At 41.5% G+C, this 21743-nt stretch overlaps 1 protein-coding gene across 2 annotated transcripts; it reads right to left on the minus strand.

Moving 5' to 3' along the window:
* Nucleotides 1–12525: 12525 nt before the first annotated feature.
* On the minus strand, nucleotides 12526–21320 carry LOC110495825 (NEDD4 family-interacting protein 2). Of its 2 annotated transcripts, none has more exons than XM_021571282.2 (8): nucleotides 20883–21320; nucleotides 16810–16990; nucleotides 16389–16522; nucleotides 15943–16030; nucleotides 15375–15499; nucleotides 14346–14412; nucleotides 14003–14107; nucleotides 12526–13760 (listed from the first exon to the last, which is right to left on the minus strand). In XM_021571282.2, exons 1-7 carry the CDS (start codon nucleotides 20910–20912, stop codon nucleotides 14004–14006), a joined length of 729 nt encoding a protein of 242 aa, XP_021426957.1. In that variant the 5' UTR covers nucleotides 20913–21320; the 3' UTR covers nucleotides 12526–13760; nucleotide 14003. The 2 variants fall into 2 exon arrangements, with proteins under 2 accessions (XP_021426957.1, XP_021426956.1); XM_021571281.2 differs by having other exon boundaries at nucleotides 16389–16525; nucleotides 20883–21311.
* Nucleotides 21321–21743: the final 423 nt, after the last annotated feature.

Raw genomic sequence — 21743 nt, forward strand, 5'->3', positions numbered from 1 at the left:
CACACAGGTGGATTGTATTTATCATCATTAGTCATTTAGGTCAACATTGGATCATTCAGAGATCCTCCCTGAACTTCTGGAGAGAGTTTGCTGCACTGAAAGTAAAGGGGCTGAATAATTTTGCACGCCCAATTTTTCAGTTTTTGATTTGTTAAAAAAGTTTGAAATATCCAATAAATGTTGTTCCACTTCATGATTGTGTCCCACTTGTTGTTGATTCTTCACAAAAAAATACAGTTTTATATCTTTATGTTTGAAGCCTGAAATGTGGCAAAAGGTCGCAAAGTTCAAGGGGGCCGAATACTTTCGCAAGGCACTGTAATGAGACACAGTAGATGAGGAGAAATAGAGTGATGGGGCAGGGATGGACCCATGGAGGATAAGGGAGGATGGGGTAAAGAGGGGTCAGTATTAAATAATGGAGTCGCAGTGGTGCTGAAAGGGAGAAGGCCTTTTGGAGCCAGGTGAGAATACTTTTCAGAATTCATGATGGATTGAACTGGTACTGATTCAGCTGATTTCTGTCAAGTGTATAACTTTCGGGGTATTTGGTATTTAATTAGGGTTCCCAGTTGCTGTTGCCATAGCAGGGGTCCACATAAAACATGAACTAATACAGAACATTAATAGACAAGAACAGCTCAAGGACAAAACAACATACATTTATATACAGTACCAGTCAAAAGTTTGGACACACCTACTCATTCAAGGGTTTTTCTTTATTTTTTACTATTTTTTTAATAAGTAGCCACCCTTTGCCTTGATGACAGTTTTGCACACTCTTGGCATTCTCTCAACCAGCTTCATGAGGTAGTCCCCTGGAATGCATTTCAATGAACATGCATTGTGAAAAGTTAATTTGTGGAATTTCTTTCCTTCTTCATGCATTTGAGCCAATCAGTTGTGTTGTGACCAGGTAGGGTGGCATACAGAAGATAGCCCTATTTGGTAAAAGACTAAGTCCACATTATGGCAAGAACAGCTCAAATAAGCAAAGAGAAATGACAATCACTAATTTAAGACATGAAGGTCAGTCAATCCAGAAAGTGCAGTCGCAAAATCCATCAAGCGCTATGATGAAACTGGCTATCATGAGTGGCTACCCTAATAAATGCTTGACAGAGTTCAAGTAACAGACACATCTCAACATCTACTGTTCAGAGGAGACTGCATGAATCAGGCCTTCATGGTCGAATTTCTGCAAAGAAACGTTAGAACGTGGAAATCTGTCTTTTGGTCTGATGAGTCCAAATGTGAGATTTTTGGTTCCAACTGCTGTCTTTGTGAGAAGCAGAGTAGGTGAACGGATGATCTCATGTGTGGTTCCCACTGTGAAGAATGGAGGAGGAGGTGTGATGGTGTGATGGTGTGGGGGTGCTTTGCTAGTGACACTGTCAGTCATTTATTTAAAATTCAAGTCACACTTAACTAGCATGGCTACCACAGCGTCCCATCTGGTTTGCATTTAGTGGGACTATCATTTGTTTTTCAACAGGATAATGACCCAACACACCTCCAGGCTGTGTAAGGGCTATTTGACCAAGAAGAAGAGTGATGGAGTGCTGCATCAGATGACTTGGCCTCCACAATTACCCAACCTGAACCCAATTGGATTGGAATGAGTTGGACCACAGAGTGAAGGAACAGCAGCCAAGAAGTGCTCAGCATATGCAGGAACTCCTTCAACACTGATGGAAAAGCATTCCAGGTGAAACTGGTTGAGAGAATGCCAAGCGTGTGCAAAGCTGTTATCAAGGCAAAGGGTGGCTAATTTGAAGAATCTCAAATATAAAATATATTTTGATTTGTTTAACACTTCTTTGGATACTACATGATTCCATTATTATTCTACAATGTAGAAATGAGTAAAAATAAAGAAAAACCCTGGAATGAATAGATGTGTCCAAACTTTTGACTGGTTCTGTATATCAGTGCATACACAGTGCATACACAATATCTAGGTCAAATACAGGAGAGGCGATGAGCGGTGAGGTGTTGCTTTATCTGTTTATTTAAACCAAGTTTGCTGTTCAATTGAGAAATCTTTGATAGGAATTCCATGCAATCATGGGTCTATATAACACTGTATGTTTTCTTGAATTTTGGTGACTGTGAAAAGACCCCTGGTGGAATAAGTGTGTGTGTGTCAGTGCTGTGTGTAAGTTGAATATGCAAATATTTAGACATTTTCAACACGTTGTTTCTTATAAAAACAAAAAGTGATGCAGTCAGTCTCTCCTCTACATTTAGCCAAGAGAGATTACCTTGCATAGTATATTACAGTGAAGAGCAAGACGTGCCGCTCTGTTCTGGGCCAGCTTCAGTTTTTCTAGGTCCTTCTTTGCAGCACCTGGCCATATGACTGGACAACAATCAAGATAAGATAAATCTTTATGACTTTATGAAGTGTGATGTCGAAAAAGCTGAGCATCTTTTTTGTCACAGACAACAGACCTCTCCCCATCTTCACAACCACTGAATCAATATATTTTGACCGTTACAGTTTACAATTCAAGATAACACCAAGTAATTGAGTCTCTTTAAACTTGCTCAACGGCCACATTATTCATTATCAGATTCAGCTGAGGTCTAAACTTCCGGAATGATTTGTACCAAATACAATGCTCTTAGTTTTAGAGATGTTCAGGACTGGTTTATTACTACCAACACATTCTAAAACTGAGTGCAACTCTCTGTTTAGTGTTGTAGTTATTTCACTAGCTGTGGTTGCTTATGCATATAAGATTGAATCATCAGCGTACATAAACACACATGCTTTGTTTAATGCCAGTGGCAGGTCATTAGCAAAAATAGAAAAGAAAGGGCCAAGAGAGCTGCCCTGTGGTACACCACAGTTAACATTAGAATATAACATGTTGAGTTCCTCTCTATAAGCATCCTAAAAGTATTTTGTTAATTTGTTTACAGAGAAATAGCACTGTATCTGGTCAAACACATATTTCAAAAACATTTGCATAGAATCTGCAGAATGCGGAATGGTCGGCTGTTAGAACCAGTAAAAGGTGCTTGAGTAGTGGAAGGACTTTGGCTTCTCTCCATTGTCCGCTACCATCCTCAGTAGCTTTCCATCTGTTAATACCAGGTGGTTTCTCATTACGGATGGACAACAATATCTTTTCCACCTCACACACTTAACAAAATTCTAAATTATAATGTTTTCTCTTCATTATTAGGTATTTTATGCAGGAATATGATGGCTTACAGTTTGTTGTTGGCATTTCATGCCTAAGTTTTCCTACTTTGCCAATGAAATAGTCATTAAAGTAATTGGCAACATCAAAATGTTTTGTGACAAATGAGCCATCTGATTCAATGAAAGAGTTTAATTAATCTTTCTGCATATAATTTTCATCCTGGGGGGGATGGGTGAAAGGGCAGTTTTATGTACCGTTTTTAGTGTAAAATGTGTCTGTGATTAAAAAAAGCTATGGCTTCAAAAACATCCTGTTACTTAACATTTGATGCGATTGAAATACTTTGAAACAAACAAAAAATGTGTCTTCCCTAAAGCTGCCTGTGGTCTGGACACCATCCTAGTGCGGCTGAACCTGAGTGGAGAGACTGGAGCGAGATAAGCAGGTGGTTCTTATCTCCAAGACCCTGTACCGTGGGGACACTCACTGCATTGTGCTCCTGCTGGCTTGCCAATTAACCAACATCTGCTGGGAGGACAGGAGACATACTCATCCACAGGGGTGTATATGGCTGGGGCCTCATAGTCAGGAGTTCAGGTCATCAATATATAGGGTTACTGCAAACATCCTGACATTCCTGAATGGTTACAATACGATTTCAGACGACTGCCATTCGGTTTATCTAAGGCTCAGTCCCAATACCCTCCCTTAGCCCTACCACTTAGGCCTACCCCTCCCCTCCACCAATTCAACTTTGAGTGAGGCGTAGTGCCTTTACAGACCTCTAAGTTGGCCCTTCAAATGAAGTTAATCGAAATGCAGACTTCCTATCAAGTGGTTCCCAAAACTCCCATGAAGCTCTGCGTCTCAAGGTTGGAGCTTTGCTTCAGAACAGATGGCTGACAAAAATACTAGGATGGAAGCAAATCTAAGTAATTATAACTTCACAATTAGTCATTCAAAACAATTCAGTGAAGAAGAAGAATATTTTTGTTTATGTATATATTATGCATATAAAATTGCTATTTAACAAGCTATCTGACTAGCTAACATTAGCCAGCTAACTATATATTTTGCCTGCTATATGGGCGTTTGATATTTGTATGAGTTGTAATTTGTGTTGTTTAATATTTGAGGGACTCCTGAGCAAACCAGGCTGTCATCTTGTGAACCCCAGTGGATATAAAGAATCTAGCTAAAGCATTTACTACAAATTTAATAAAAATGTATTATGTTTGCCTTGCTGTTCATAAAAAAAAAATCTAAGTCAATCACTTGTTATTGTTCTTTTTTGTAGTAATGTTAACGTTAGAGATTGAAGATATTTGTCATGCAATGCAGCAGAAGCAACTTAGCTAACTATTTTCTTGCTTATCATGCAGTGGAGGATAAAAAGAGCTGTATGCCTATACAGTGGCTTGCAAAAGTATTCACCTCCCTTGGCATTTTTCCTATTTTGTTGACTTCCAACCTGGAATTAAAATAGATTTTTGGGGGGTTTGTATCATTTGATTTACACAACATGCCTACCACTTTGAAGATGCAAAATATTTGTTCTTGTAGAACAGACCAGAAATAAGACAAAAACAGAAAACTTGAGTGTGTATAACTATTCATCCCCCAAAGTCAATACTTTGTAGATGCACCTTTTGCAGCAATTACAGCTGCAAGTATCTTGGGGTATGTCACTATAAGCTTGGCACATCTAGCCACTGGGATTTTTTCCCATTCTTCAAGGCAAATCTGCTCCAGCTCCTTCAAGTTGGATGGGTTCCGCTGGTGTACATCAATATTTAAGTCATACCACAGATTCTCAATTGGATTGAGGTCTGGGCTTTGACAAGGCCATTCCAAGACATTTAAATATTTCCCCTTAAACCACTTGAGTGTTGCATTAGGAGTATGCTTAGGGTCATTGTCCTAATGGAAGGTGAACCTCCATCCCAGTCTCAAATCTCTGGAAGACTGAAACAGGTTTCCCTTGAGAATTTCCCTTGAGAATTTCCTTCAATTCTGACCAGTCTGCCAGTCCCTGTCAATGAAAAACAACCCCACAGCATGATTCTGCCTCCACCATGCTTCTCTGTGGGGATGATGTACTTGGGGTGATGAAAGGTGTTGGGTTTGCACCAAACATACCGTTTTCCTTAATGGACAATAAGCTCAATTTTTGTCTCATCTGACCATCTTCCATATGTTTGGGGAGTCTCCAACAAGCCTTTTGGCGAACACCAAATGTGCTTGCTTATTTCTTTCCTTTATGCAATGTATTTTTTCAGGCCACTCTTCCGTAAAAGCCCAGCTCTGTGGAGTGTACAGCTTAAAGTGGTCCTATGGACAGATACTTCAATCTCCGCTGTGGAGCTTTGCAGCTCCTTCAGGGTTATCTTTGGTCTCTTTGTTGCCTCTCTGATTAATGCCCTCCTTGCCTGGTCCATGAATTTTGGTGGGCAGCCCTCTCTTGGCAGGTTTGTTGTGGTGCCATATTCCCTCAATTTTTTAATAATGGATTTAATGGTGCTCTGTGGGATGTTTGAAATTTGGGAAATATTTTCTGAACCCAACCCTGATCTGTACTTCTCCACAACTTTATCCCTGACCTGTTTGGAGAGCTCCTTGGCCTTCATGCTGCTGCTTGCTTAGTGGTGTTGCAGACTCTGGGGCCTTTCATAACAGGTGCATTTAAAGTGAGATCACGTGACAGATCATGTGACACTTAGATTGGACACAGGTGGACTTTATTTAACTAATTATGTGACTTCTGAAGGTAATTGATCGCACCAGAACTTTTTTAGGGGCTTCATAGCAAGTTGGGTGAATACATACAGTGGGGCAAAAAAAGTATTTAATCAGCCACCAATTGTGCAAGTTCTCCCACTTAAAAAGATGAGAGAGGCCTGTAATTTTCATCATAGGTACACTTCAACTATGACAGACAAAATTAGGAAAAAAATCCAGAAAATCACATTGTAGGATTTTTAATGAATTTATTTGCAAATTATGGTGGAAAATAAGTATTTGGTCAATAACAAAAGTGTATCTCAATACTTTGTTATATATCCTTTGTTGGCAATGACAGAGGTCAAAAGTTTTCTGCAAGGTTTTCACACACTGTTGCTGGTATTTTGGCCCATTCCTCCATGCAGATCTCCTCTAGAGCAGTGATGTTTTGGGGCTGTTGCTGGGCAACACGGAATTTACACTCCCTCCAAAGATTTTCTATGGGGTTGAGATCTGGAGACTGGCTAGGCCACTCCATGACCTTGAAATGCTTCTTACGAAGCCACTCCTTCGTTGCCCAGGCGGTGTGTTTGGGATCATTGTCATGCTGAAAGACCCAGCCACGTTTCATCTTCGATGCCCTTGCTGATGGTAGGCTTGTTACTTTGGTTCCAGCTCTCTGCAGGTCATTCACTAGGTCCCCTCGTGTGGTTCTGGGATTTTTGCTCACCGTTCTTGTGATCATTTTGACCCCACGGGGTGAGATCTTGCGTGGAGCCCCAGATCGAGGGAGATTATCAGTGATCTTGTATGTCTTCCATTTCAGTCTTCCCAGCCTGGTGCAGGTCTACAATTTTGTTTCTGGTGTCCTTTGACAGCTCTTTTTTTGGCCATAGTGGAGTCTGGAGTGTGACTGTTTGAGGTTGTGGACAGGTGTCTTTTATACTGATAACAAGTTCAAACATGTGCCATTAATACATGTAACGAGTGGAGGACAGAGGTGCCTCTTAAAGAAGAAGTTACAGGTCTGTGAGAGCCAGACATCTTGCTTGTTTTTAGGTGACCAAATACTTATTTTCCACCATAATTGTGATATTCTGGATTTTTTTTTTCATTTTGTCTGTCATAGTTGAAGTGTACCTATGATGAAAATTACAGGCCTCTCTCATCTTTTTAAGTGGGAGAACTTGCACAATTGGTGGCTGACTAAATACTTTTTTGCCCCACTGTATGCACGCACCACTTTATTGTTCGTTATTTAAAAAATAACAATTTAAACAAGTCATTTTTTTTCATTTCACTAGACCAATTTGGACTATTTTGTGTATGTTAATTACCTGAAATCCAAATAAAAATCTATTTAAATTATAGGTTGTAATGCAACAAAATAGGAAAAACGCCAAGAGGGGTGAATACTTTTGCAAGGCACTGTAGCTATGAAGCATATCTGTGTACGGGCCCTAAAATATTTGGTTTAAATATTAGCTCAGCACAGTGCCTTTCATGGCTTCCACTGGTTAATCATCAATCCCTTGGAAATTGCAGAAAAACACTGTTACCTGTCAAGCTGCTATTATGGAATGAAGGTCCTGCTTCAGCACTATTGAACCACAGCCAGGTGATGGGTGCATTACGGGACATTGTTGTTTTGCTGTCCTTTCATTTGTTGCATTAGAAATATAAGGAAAGCTTTTTCTGTCGCCATCACAGGCATTGTGCTGGCGGCAGAATTGCGTGGTAAGCTATTGGTGGCTTCTACTGTGCGCGAGTGATGTAGTGATGTCTCATTCTCTAGAGTTATGCATCTCAACCCTACCACTAGTTGCTCCATTTGAGGGACACTCCCCCACCCAGGGACGCTCAAAAACAAGGGGGGGGGGCTAAGGGGAGGTATTGGGATTTAGCCTAAAAACAGACGGCACCTATGCATCACAGTGACGTGCCGTGCTTCCTTTCAACAGTTTGATAAGTGTAAAATGAGGGGTGGAAATGAACCTTACGTTGGTTTATGGAGCTTTGGCCGCACATAATCGCTGGCCCCAATCATTACCGCAATTAATCTCTGAGAAAACTTGTCAAATTATTAATAGGGCCCTTAAGTGATGCAACTCAAAGCCTGCTGTTGTTCGGACACGGAGAGAACATGGGGGAGAATGTGTTTGCTGAGAAAACATGGAGGGGTTGCTCGCTAAACACGAAAGAGTTAAAGCAGGTTTCACTCTCACTCCCCTCTCCCACCTTCTCTCTCTCTGCTTCTCTCCTTCCTCCCTCCGTCTCACTCTTCCCCACTCCCTCTCTCTGGCCCCAGGCTGTGGGTGAAAGGCGGTGATTGAGGCCTTTCATGCCAGGCTAACACTGCAGTCCACTGTGTGGCCCAGATGGAACATTGAGGCCAAAGTGGCCGCACCATGGTAGATGATTGGCCAGTGCCATTTAAAACAGGCAGCATACTCCAAACATCACCTGACACCAGCTGGACTTGTGTCTTTTCCACCTATATTGACCACTTTAGTTTCAGCACATTATAGTTTGTTGAATTTGAGCATGGTACTGTTTAATCCCAACGGAGGATTACAATAGCAATGCCCTGGTGCAAGGCCAACTTTGTTCTCATTAAGAGTTGTTGGTTAAGATTAGGCTGCTGGAGTTAGGAAGAACTGATCCTCAGTTACAAAAACAAAAACAACTGCAAAAACGGTGTTCCATTTCAACCTCGGTGAAAGGAACATTACATCCCTCAGCCTGTAACCCACCTATCATCAATTTATAGACTTTTTTTTAACAAGATTCCTTTTAAAAGGCAGGTTTAGCACTCAGTCGTAAGTTGTGTGGAGGTGTGAGTCAACACAAGCGGTACCATAAATGGCTTCCCTGTGTATCTGTGAAATATGGGAGCCCATAAAATAGCGGAAGTCCTCCACTGTATTAGCTAAGTGCAAATTAGCATTTATTATGTAGAGGACAAATTGTCTTGCATGGTGTGCTTCAAGAGAAATATGTCAAGATAGGCAGGCGAAGATGAAACATCAATATATTGCCAAATAGGAAATATTATCAAATGCAGAGAACGTGCCAGAGCTCTCAAATGGGTAAAACTTGCATAGTTATATAACTATGCAATGTGCTCTTTAAAAGGGTAGTCTATAGGACTTAGAGAAAACAAAGGGGAAGATGGTTCAGTAATCTAAAATAGAACAGGTTATAGGGGCTTACTTATCCAATCAAGGCACTCTTTAATGAGATATCGAATGCAGGGTAGATCAACATCAGTTTGTATAAATGTGTTTGAAAGGAATGATATTCTCTCTATGTGCCTACAATACACCAAACTCTACAGTAGGAAGCCTTGCCATTTGGGGTGTGGCCAAAAAGGGGTCTGGTCTGTAAGTGGGGCAATACTACTCCACAGGTTGGCCAGGTGGCACCCTCCAAAGAATGTCAATATTTGCAGATGCTGAGCTGATATCTCGCTCTGCTGCTGGATGGATGACTCAACAGACAGGAGGTAAATGACGTGGAAGACAAACAAGAGAAAAGGAACAGTTATATTGGGGTTCCGGAATTGGAAACATATCTTTGGTTGTTTTGCGAACCCATCCTCAAGATGACCCAATGCGACTGACTGAAACAAGCTCGCAGTCGAAAGTACAGGAAACTGGCACTGTTGTTCTTGTGCGCAACAGCTGTGCGTAACGCTGTGTACTCTAGGGCCAGCACGAGCAGAACTGTCTGTATCATATGTCTCTCGCACATCCTAATACAAATATTGTGTGGCAGTTGCCACGGCGACAGCTCAGCAACAGCTGGTTTGATTCACTTCATGTAGAACCTGTTCCTGATGGAGCTCTGCCAGAACAACTCTTCTATGTGGGGCTAGAAGTGACACATAATATCTGTGTATTTGTATCTGTTTAACATGTATTGTATGTTTTATTCTGCAAGAAACCTATCGTACGTTTTATTATTAGAGGTTTCAGTTCATAATACAGGAATAGGTGCATATTTTCAGATTATACTGTAGGCTATTAACCTCTAAAAGTGATTGATTTGACTCCATTGACAAATCTTCAGAAACAAATGATTTGATGCAGAATAAAATGATTCCCATTTCAAGACAAATCTGTTGGGACTAAGTCTATGTCTGACCTCAAGGCATTTATTTGTTCCATATTCCTTTCCCTTGATGCAAACTTACACACACCACCAAAACAGGATGCATCCCTTGATCACGTCAAAAGGAGGTAATGTAAAACACTACTTTCTACTCCAGGTTCCCTATCGCGCTGGAGGAGTTCATGTTACGGTTATGGGAAGGAATCTAGGAGGAGCAGAGCCAAGCACAACTGCTCATCGTCAGAGCAGATTAACCTTGTCAAAGTGGAGAGCGCTTGGGAAGTGAGCGCGAGCAACTCCCTGCCAGCTCCAACACCACTCCCCACAACAGATCTGAGGCCTGGCTTCTCCTCCATGAGTCTTTATATTGGCTGTGGTTATAATCTGCCATTAACGACTGGTCTAGGATCAGCCCTCCAATACCACAGTGAAACCTGTAAACATCATGAGGTTAGCAAATAAAACAACCCTAGATTAGCTGTTATGGGCATAGTGTTTTGAATCAGCTTTAACTAACTCTTACCCGAACCTCAGCCATAATGTGCTTATCCTTTAATTCAGCATCCTACTTCTCCTCTCACCTGAAATTCTTCTCATCCAAATAGAAGTTGTTGAATATTTAGTCCCGTTCTGTCTAACCCTGCACCTAAAACTGTACTATGACACCTCAGAGCTATTGATAGTTTGGCATGCAGTGTCAAAAAGGCTAGCTTTGAACTGGTTTCTGTGGCCAGGTGTAGAATTCCTCTTTAGGTATAGAGATGACCATGTGGTCAGGCTGTGGTGTTTTTTTCCAAAGCCCACAGATGTGTGAAATGACCTCAAGAGTTCCTCTGTGGGTTTAGACCTGGCTGGATTGCTATACACACACACACATCAGTAAGTCCTTTGGATTTGATTACAATTGGAAATGTGCTTGATAATGGCCACCGAAAGTGCAATTCTTTATGAGCATCACTTGATTTCAGTTCATTCAGTGAGAAGGAATATTTCCTGATCTTGTGCTGATTAGCTAAATGTGTACACAGTGAAATGCAACAACCCAATTTTAAGTAATCAGTATGCATGAGAATTCTAGCATGCCTGTATGACGATAACAAAGAACCATAGCCCACTGACTGAAGACAGGCATGCATGCATTTAGGAAATCCTTCCAAACCCTCCACACAGAGCAGAAAGAGCCCAAGGCTCTACTGTTTGTGGTTACTTTACTCTGATGTAAAGAGACAAGAGTGTACCTGCCAAACCAACAGGTGAGCCAAGCCACTCTTCCCTCCACACTGGCATGTTCCATGCCCACTTGAAAGCTGTAGCAGCCTTGTGCTGCTAAGATTACATATCCCACCGTATGCTAATACGTGTACACTATCACAGAGACATACACACACACACAAATCCTCATGTATGCAGGCACAACCATAGAAATCAGCAACATCGCATACATTCTAACTCACTAGTACACATTATGCAGTCACGCACACCGATAATTTTCACCAAGACACACACCGACTTCCAAAGTCATCAGGAAGCACACACAGCAACCCTATTACCGTCTACTATTTTGTTTCCACTCCGTCCCCTCTCGTTCTCTCCTGTGCCCTGGAGGGAGGTGTCATCTTTGAGTCAACTGATTCTAAGAGCTCAGCTTGATCACCCCTTCAGAGAGTGAGGAGAGTGTTGACTTAAAGCCCCGGTAGCGTCCGCAACGGGCCGGGAAGCGGGCAGCAGGGCAGGCACATGCTTAGGTTGGCCATAACTAGCTAGAGGCTAACGAGACCTCAGATATGCTGTCGACAGCGATTGTCAGCACTGTTCCCTCTGGGCTGGTGCGTGTGACTGAGTTTACTTTGTGCCCTGGCCTCTATTCCAAATCACTCTAGTTAAAGGGTGGATGGAGGAGGTGGGCGAGTATTGAGGTTGTGAGAAGTAGAGCCTAAGCTATCCCGGCCTGATAAAGGGGAGAGAAAAAAAAAGTGCCCCATAAAAAAAAAAGAACATTTGCCAACCGGAAGGGAGTTCTGTAAATGGGTCACTCATTAACAGTTTATAAAGAGGCTGGATTGGGGACAGCCAAAAGAAAGAACAAATAAAACCCACATTCATTCAGTAGAAGCAGGCCCCTGTACAGCAAACAATGAGCTTTTCAGGAAGAAGTTTATACTTTGTCATTTCGATAAAACATATTTGGTTGGTTGCACAAATGCCAAAGAGTGAGGTAAATGTGCGCCATCTAACGAAACCAACAACCAAACTATAAACTGAGGGTTTAGAGAGAGAATCAGTGTCGTGGGCTGTCTCTCAATTCCTCTCAAAAGACCACTGGAGGAAGAGGTTGAAGGGAGGGACCTTGTATCCGGTCCTCCAATGCGCTTTGAGAGCAATTGAGGAAACAGGAACGGAGGAAGCAAGGACTTAACAGCTAGGAGCGTTTCCAGACACAGCCCTAAATAAGAGAGGCTATTCAACATCCTCCAGGGCTCACAATAGCACGATTAGACCTACTCGACATCAAATTAATTCTAACATGAGGCAGTCAAAGGGTGCACTTGGAACTTTATTGGCATTTTGAAATACTTCAGGTTAAAGGGTTAACAAGCACGCATCATCATCATCTCTGGAGTACCAGAGCATGTTCCAAGAATCATTTCTGTCAAAACTCGTTTAGCTGTTTCACAAACATACAAATATAATATTAATAACGTCGCTTTAGCTGAATACTATTATAACCAACTCGGCCAGACTAATCATGCATTTAAGTTATGTTTTTTTTTGTTGATATTGCTGATGAGGCTTCTGTGTAACAGAAACAAAATGAGAAAGGCATCATTCGAGCATTAAAGAAAACACGACATGTTTAAATGTCACAATCCAGGCTAATTGCAATAATCAACTCAATGAAAATGTCATTCTTTAAAATAAAAAAAAAAGTGCAAAAAGGCAGATATCCTTTTTTGGGATAAACACAAATTCCAGTTCAAAATGGATTGACAAAGAGATCAGTCTACGCACTACGACAAGTAAGCAATGCACAACTGAAGAGGTTCTTGAAAAGTGCAAATATAATAAATTGGCATAAGCTGTGATACAGTTCAATCCTTTCACGAGAAAAGTCATGAGTTTCAGCAAATAACATGTTTATAACAAAGACAAGTAAATATGGGGATTAATATCATGGGATAAAATACAAATTGATACTCCAATAGAACTCCAAAAGTTAAAAAAAAAAAAATAATAAGACTAACCGTTTCATCATCATTAGCAGACATCCAGTTCAGGAAAGGACACAATTGCATAAGACCTCTTGGCTGTATATACAGTCCTCTTTCATGTTCTTGTGTGTACTTTTCAATAAACATCCACAACATGTAGACCCAGCTACTACACTGGACTATTCTAACCCATGTTAAGGTGTATTCAATGTACAAGACTTGGGATATTAAGCAGGATGGGACCATAACAGGAGTTAGATCAGGAAGGCAATTGAAATCTAAAGAGCCAAACAAAGCCAATGGAAATATAAAATTAAAAAAAACACAGGGTATATTTAGCTGGGTTAATCTGTATTGTACGGACTTTCTGAAAGAGAGATGAGTCAGCTGTTTTTGCTTTTAATGAAAGACGGCGGACTTTCGCAGCGGTAATGACGCACTGTTTTTTTTCTTCCTCGCGTCTTTTCACGGTTATATATTTTTTTTTGTCCTGGTCATTCGAGAAGAGGGTCGCAAATCCTCAGGGAATTTCACATTAAGGAGGAATGTTTGGTGCAACAACCTGGAGCAGAGGAAGTGGGGGGAAAAAAATATGAAAAGGTTACCGTTGTAGAATTCGCAGACTACGGGTAGCGGATGTTACAACGTCGCCATTTAGATAAAGACACATTGGTAACAACAATATATAGTGTTATTTCATAAACAATAACTTAATTTTTCCTTTATATGAATGTCAAGGTCTCTAGGATACTATCTACTACACATGTTAGTATGCGGTGACTGTGTCCTAAGGTCTTCATATACCTCAGTACAGGAAGAAAAAGCGTGTTCTGTGCGAGGCAGCCATGCTTTCAGACATGTTGCGCACTTTCAGGTAGTTCACGAACCCTCTGAAGAAAAGCAGGAGACCTGAGGAAGGGATTTGAAATCATTAGTACATTTTTTTAAATAAAATAAAAACACTTCACCACTATTCATCCAAGGTCAAGGAATTCACTTTATTGTGGGCAGATTAGTAGTACATCATTTCAGCCACCAGATGGCATTGGTGTATAACATTCTAAGTGGATACATTAGTACAGCTTAATTCCTCAGCAATTGGCCAGTTGAAGAATGCAGCATTTGCTATACAGATCTGTAAACTTACCGAGGACCAGGAAAATCCACCAGAGCCAGTACTGCCCATTGAAGTATCCAGTAAAGTAGTCCGAGAACTGTGGGAAAGTGGAATGTACAGGAAACGGACATTCAACATTTCCTACCACAGGACAATACTTTTGAATGACAGTTCCTGTAAACACATACAGATGATCAGAATCACGATGGGAGAAATATTTCCTTGAGCAAGGATTAGACTTCCTCAAGCCTCAATTCCTCGAATGTTGGGTGTCCTAATTGAGACCATGGGCCGGTTTCAAGGACAAAAAAAAAAAAAACTATTCCCGATTTGGCACTGCTCGGATAAAGGCCTAAACTACTGTATAACCTAGTATTGCACAACATCCAGTGGCAGGAGCTATGTGCACCAGAGCAAAAGCACGGGGTTAATAACTACATCCACCAGTGTGTTGCTTCTTCATGTGGAAATTCTACAGGGCTTTGATTGATGCCCGGAGCACAGAGAGCACACTGGGCTCGTGCTCTTAAAGGTGTCCTCCTCACATCTAGGGCTAACAAGCATCTGCTTCCTGCTGCACAAGCCATGACTGGGTTATGCAGTGATGTACTGGACATAATTGAAATTATTTTTGTAACATTCAATTCATTATAACATGCTAGTCAAGTGAAGCATTTCACGTTTTTTTGTAAAAAAATAAAAATTTGAGTAATTTAGCAGATGCTCTTATCCAGAGCGACTTACAAGAGCAATTAGGGTTAAGTGCCTTGCTCGAGGGCACATTGGCAGATTGTTTTCCTAGTCGGCTCGGGGATTCAAATCAGCAACCTTTTGGTTACTAGCCCAATGCTCTTAACTGCTAGGCTACCTATTAAGCAGGATAATGCTAGCCAGTTAATTTACAGTAAACCATTTGTAACATTGATGTTTGAAGTAGACGCTCTTTGTATGGGCTGCTTTTAAAGTAATGGCCTGTATATCCTGTCCCTTAATAGAAAATCAACTGTAAGTTATTTTAGATGCATTGATTAGGCCCCTTTAAGCCAATACTGCACTTACCCTGACGATGAGAATCCACTTGATGAGAGAGAGGCCAAAGCCGCAGATGGCCCCGTATCGGCCAGCGATGGTGTTGGTCAGGCAGAATGACAGGCAGAACCCAATCCAATTGAACAGGAAGGCCACTGTTTGGAGACAGAAGAAAGCATGCAGTTACAAGCACAGACCGACAGACACCACTCTCAAGGTTGACTGACATTTGTTGAGGGAGTCACTGTTCAGTATATTACAAATTGAATGTCCTTCTATACATACTTAAAAAATACATTCTGAGGCCATATGAATGTAGCCAGAGAATAGCTAAGCTGACTTACTTTGACCTTTCCCACCTCCATTCCTACTGGAGGAAGAGATCATGTTGTCTTCAATAAGTCTGACTGTTGCCACCTTGTGGTGAATCCATAGAAAACACCTTCAACTGCTTACTGACATTTTCATCCAAAGCAAACTTTTGTTATGTTCCCCTGCTCAGACTGAAATGGGCCAGTCCACTCAGTGAAAGAGGCTATTTGGCTTGTCAACTCACTGAAGATTTGGGGGGGTTACGTGCACAAACAGATCCACTCACTGAAAAAGGCCAGCATGAAAATGCCGTCGTTCCCCACCCTCAGCTGGTCGACGTCGCTGAAGTCATCCCTTGGAGGGAAGTCATCCTCCTGTTTAAGCAAAAGAAGACAGGAAAACAACTCATCCACCTCTTCTGCAGAAACATAGCAATAGCTCAGTCATCCCAATGAATAAGGAGATGAGCAGTATAGTACTGTTGCGTGTCGACATTTCCTTCTCTTTTGGCGTTGAGAAAGCAGAAACACAGTTCAATGGGTATTTGTACTAAACCTACATAAAATAGAGCTAACATACTGTAAATACCGTTGTAGCTATGTTTTGGTCCTGAAATATGTTGTTATGCTGTGTAGTTAAGTTCCTTACAGCATTCCAGCTGAATAATCCTGTTTTCATGGGTAAACATCCCATACTTAAACACGTACGTGTGTGTGTGTGTGTGTGTCCTACCCCTGGTATCACCTCCACAGCAGAGAGTACCATTGCTGCCGCTTTGGCTTTCTCTGCCTCATCGTAGGTGGGAAGAGAGGTGGCCACGCTGTATGGGGGCGGCACGGGGAAATCACTTGGGTAACAACTGCTCTCTACTGGGGGACCACAGGGAAGAGACATGGCCAATTAACACAGTTCACAAGGTGAAGATGAAGTTCGGAAATCAATTCAATCAAATAAGGAAATCACATCGGCTTAATTCCAGGAGCCGTGTGAACTATCGGCCTATACTTAGGGCAACTGGCTGGTTCCAGGATGTTTGCGAGAGAATGAGATGTAGAAAGGGGCAGAAGCAAAGACATGAGCTAAACTGAAGAGTAGGGATGGGGGGGATAAAAACAATTCTAACAGACAGTATATGGAGTCTTTGGTTCTGTACCAGGCATGGAAGAGGTGTCTCCCAGGGCGATGCTGGCATACGGGGGAGGTGGGGCCTCTGCATCCCCCTCCAGGGCTACTGGGACTGGGCAGGCCTGGGAGGACGAGCTGGCCTGGGCCGAGGTGCACGGCTGCTGGGCGCTGGTGGAGGGCTCACAGGAGTCGTCTTCATCATTCTCAAACTAAGAGAGAAGGGGGGTGGGGGGTATAGAGAAGGAGTTAATTAAGTGTCACTTCAATAAAACCCATGTCACAAGTTCACAACACAGACTGTCAAAGTTGAGGAAGGAGAGGGAAGCCCTGTAAACTGAGACACTTCGAGAGATGTGGTCATGGCCCAACACTGAAAGATCATCTGGTGTTTTGTAATAAACTAAGTAGGCAACATTTGATTCCAGTGCTAAGAGTGCTGAAGACATCCAAAACAACATGTGATCTAGGCTAATTTCCAGCATAGCATCCAGTTGGAAGAAGACAACATGGTCATGGGAAACAGAAGGGTGCAAGTAAGATTCTAGAGAAGACAACACAGCCTTATATTTGGCCAATGACAAATGATGTCGTCTAAGCGGATGCATAGCCTAGGCCTTGATCAGTGTGGCAGCAGTGCCAAATGTGGCTTTAGTCTTGCAGCTCACTTGAGGCTGTGGCTTTTGCGCAGGTCAACAGACCAGAGTTTAACTTGTGGCTTAGCTGTAGATGAAGTTTGGCATCATGTCCAGCAGTGCTCTACACACTGCGGGGTCAATGTGCAAAGCCAGGAGAATGAGTGAGTGTGAAGCTATCCGGTGTCAAGGACACCAGTTATGTAAGAGCTGTAAGAACTGCATAATTGGCCGGGCGTGATTTAGTTATTTCACCATCAGCACACCAAGGCCTAAACAAGAACTCTTGAGGTCATCTCAGTATAATACAACAACAAAAAACAAGTCCAAATAGATAGGTTAGGCCTACATGTTTAATAAAGACCTGTTCAGAATGAGTGTATACAAATAACAAGGATGGCTGGGGAGAGTACATTGTAAAAACAGCCTGTATGATGCATCTAAATACAGGTTGCCCTCAAAACTGAAAACCTGACAGAAAGATGACACATTGGAGGCAAAACCACAGTTGCCTAGCGACTGAGGAAAGTGCAGAGGCAGGATCAAAATAGCATGGCTGTGGCTGAAAAAGTTCTGCACATCAAGAAGCAAAAAAGGAAAGGCATACCATGGTATGTCTGATGTCAGCAAGCATTCCAGCATAGTGCAGCAGTGGGCATTTGGACTTTTAAGGCCAGTAGGCTACATTATTCAAAGGCTTACAACTGCCTAATTAACTTATCCCATATCAAAATCAGTCAGTCTATGGAAGTAATTAACGCTAACCTACATACACATGGCACGATAACGACTATGAAAGTGAAAGTTTCCTGCTTTAGAGAGTGAGGGGTCGATACAGGACTAAACCAGAAGTGACCCTAGCCTTGTATACACAGCATTCACATTGACGACTAGACAGCCAAGCAATAGCCAACCTCCAGCAGCATAGCTAAAGCTGGTGCTAGAGGCCAAGTGCAGGACATGACAGCGCGTCACACAGCACGACCCAAACAAGTATTTACACACATGTAAGTCATTTTTCCACTCGGCACAAAAAGTGGATTTCTGAATATTTCCTTGTTACCGGAGTTCCATCTGAAACCGTAAAAAAGGAGTTTATAAGACACCGGTGCCTACCAGATAGAGAATTAAGGAAGTATCGCCACATAAAATGGTAGGTTGAAAAATGTTCCCCTATCCATTACCCATCCAACGCTAGAACACCAGCGTTTCCTCTATATTCATTTAGAAGCGGTGTGCCGCCACTTCTAAATGACAACCTCCACTCCCATTTAAAAAAATAATATATACACTGAACAAAAAGATAAAACGCAACAATTTCACTGATTTTACTGAGTTACAGTTCATATGAGGAAATCAGTCATTTGAAAGAAATTCAATAGGCCCTAATCTATGGATTTCACATGACTGGGAGTACAGATATGCTCTCCTGTCACAGATACCTTTAATAAAACTTGACCTCGCAATGGGCCTCAGGATCCGGTCCCGGTATTTTTTTACCTTTTAAAATTGCCACCGATAAAATAAAATTGTGTTTATTGTCTGTAGCTTCTGCCTGCCTGCCCATACCATGACCCCACCGCTACCATTGGGCTCTCTGTTCACAACGTTGACATTAGCAAACCGCTCACCCACACAACACCATACATGATCTGCGGTTGTGAGGCCGGTTGGAAGCACTGACAAATTCTCTAAAACGACATTGGTGGCAGCTTTTGGTACGGCAGGGTAGCCTAGTGGTTAGAGAGTTGGACTAGGAACCGAAGGTTGCAAGTTCAAACCCCCGAGCTGACAAGGTACTAGCCATCATTGAAAATAAGAATTTGTTCTTAACTGACTTGCCTGGTAAAAAATTTAATTAAAAGAGAAATTAACATTCAATTCTCTGGTGGACATTCCTGCAGTCAGCATGCCAATTGAACAAAACTTCAGACATTGTGGCATTATGTTGTGACACAAAACTGCATATTTTAGAGTGGCCTTTTATTGTCCCCAGCACAAGGTTGTACCTGTGCAATGTCCATGCTGTTTAATTGGCTTCTTGATATCCCACACCTGTCAGGTGGATGGATAATCTTGGCAAAGGAGAAATGCTCACTAACAGGGATGTAAGAAATTTGTGCATATGGAACATTTCTGGGATCTTTTATTTCAGCTCATGAAACCAACACTTTACATGTTGTGTAATATACAGACATACACACACACACACACACACACACATATATATACACTTTTTTTGTAATTTCTATATCCTTTATATTTATTTTTAGTAATAAAATAACTTAACTTAAATGACTAAGACCAGAAATAATCTATGTAGATAACATAATGGAGCTATATATTTTTTAACAAGATAATCTTTGAGAACTAACAAATAACCTAAATAAAAACTAGAAAGGGGAAATAAAAATAAAACAAATGACATGGCATGTTATGTTTGAGTCACTCAGACAGCACATGAACACAGAATAAGCCATGGCAAAAATGTGTAGAATTGTAGAAAATTGGTCAAATGTATAGAAATGCAGGAAATAAGCTTTAAAACTATAAAATGTTCTATCCACCCCGTGATTAATTGTGTAGAATTGCTAGAAATTAGATTTAAAACAGCAACAGTATGGCGCAAGAGGGCCTCTAAAATGTTTGGCCCCAAACCCCACAACTTTGTCACTGCTGCTGAAATAAATCCTAACGGAAACGCTGAAGCCTGTATGGAAGATATATCATACAGGGATATGAGCTAATAACTACCTAGAAAACTGGATTGAACAATAACCTAACATTTGAGGACGGGATAGCCAACCGCCTTGTTTTTGTGACCATTATTGTATAACTAGGAATAGCATTTTTGCGCGGGGAGGGTATATTTTTCTCATGGAAAGCCACATACTTGAGCACTACAGATATTTTGTTTGTGGGTCCATGGGCCACATACTCTGTATTTATTGTACCTTTATTTATGATGGGATCATGTATTAGGCACGTGTTACAGGCCTACGGTGTGGCTTTTTGGGGGGGCTAAACACACTTGAGCAAGGTAGATTTGGTAGTTACCACAAATGGCTGTATATAATTTAACTCTAGCCTGTGTTAGCTTACCTGGCTCTGGCTGACATACAGCTAAATAACGTTCGCTAGCTAGCCGAGTTAGTTATCCGTTCAGAAAACCAATACAAGCGGAGTTAACTAAGAGCTAAAGTGCTGTCATTTGGATGGCTAACACTGAACTCAAATTGAATTGGAACTTGCTAGCTTAGCTAACGTTTAAGTTAGCTAGCTATTGTACTGTTGATCTGCTACTGAATAATGCGGAAGTGACAGGCACGAGGAACATCAGTTTGATTACAAGCCGTTAACTTAAACATTTCTAGTCTAGTTTGACACAAAGTAATGTCGTAAATCGTTTGTATCGTTTATAATAGTTGGAGTTCCCAAACAGATGACAATGTCGATTGTTTTGTCTCACCACTTGGTATCGGCTCGCTGCCTGGTCCATCTTGACGTTAGACTCCGCTGGCGGAGCTGGCCAGCAAGCGAAAAGTCGACAATCTTGTATTTAGCTATTTCGTCACTTAATTTAACTTTTTAATGGACCGCATTCAGGTGAAGTATATTAAATATACACGTACAAAAAAACGTACGTTTACGCTTCAACTGAAGCAAAACTCCTTTTCATAGGAAACGTCGAGTGAGTGGAAACACAAGAGGGCTCTTTGACTTGTGACGCAATGCCTCCGAATTCCAAATCTACTCCTACCGACTATACTTCCCTCATCCCTGAAGAGCAGAAAGATATTGGATGAATGTAAACAATAGTGAAATACAACATATCGTCTTATTCTTAATACCTATAAAATCTCATAAATATAACGTTAGACAAGACAGTATATAGGCTAGGAAATAGGTGCTAGTGGTCGAATTGGAATTGGGTTTTCTACTCTACCGGGGACTATAACATATTTGACCACTAGGTGGTTCAATAGTTATTCAGAGAGGCGAAGAAGGACGATCAGAAGCCTGCAGTACACACTCACTGTTCGCTATAATCCCACCGTAGATGTCGGAAAGACAGTTAATTCCCCATTTTGGGTTGTGGGACTCTGCATTTGGACAGGTAGGCCTACTTGGCAGTACTCTTGGTTTATAGTCTAGCAGGACTCATTGGATGGGCTGCTGTGGCTGGTTTTATTTGGCACCCCAAGTATTCTGAGCCACACTTTTAAAATTATTTTTATATTTACCATTTTCATTTCTAGACATAAAAGACTAAAAGCACCAGGAAATCATCTTCAATTGATTGTTCCAAGGTATTCCTACATGGCCCATT

Source organism: Oncorhynchus mykiss, chromosome 18, assembly GCF_013265735.2.
Source record: "Oncorhynchus mykiss isolate Arlee chromosome 18, USDA_OmykA_1.1, whole genome shotgun sequence".
In the NCBI taxonomy this organism is placed as follows: Eukaryota; Metazoa; Chordata; class Actinopteri; order Salmoniformes; family Salmonidae; genus Oncorhynchus; species Oncorhynchus mykiss.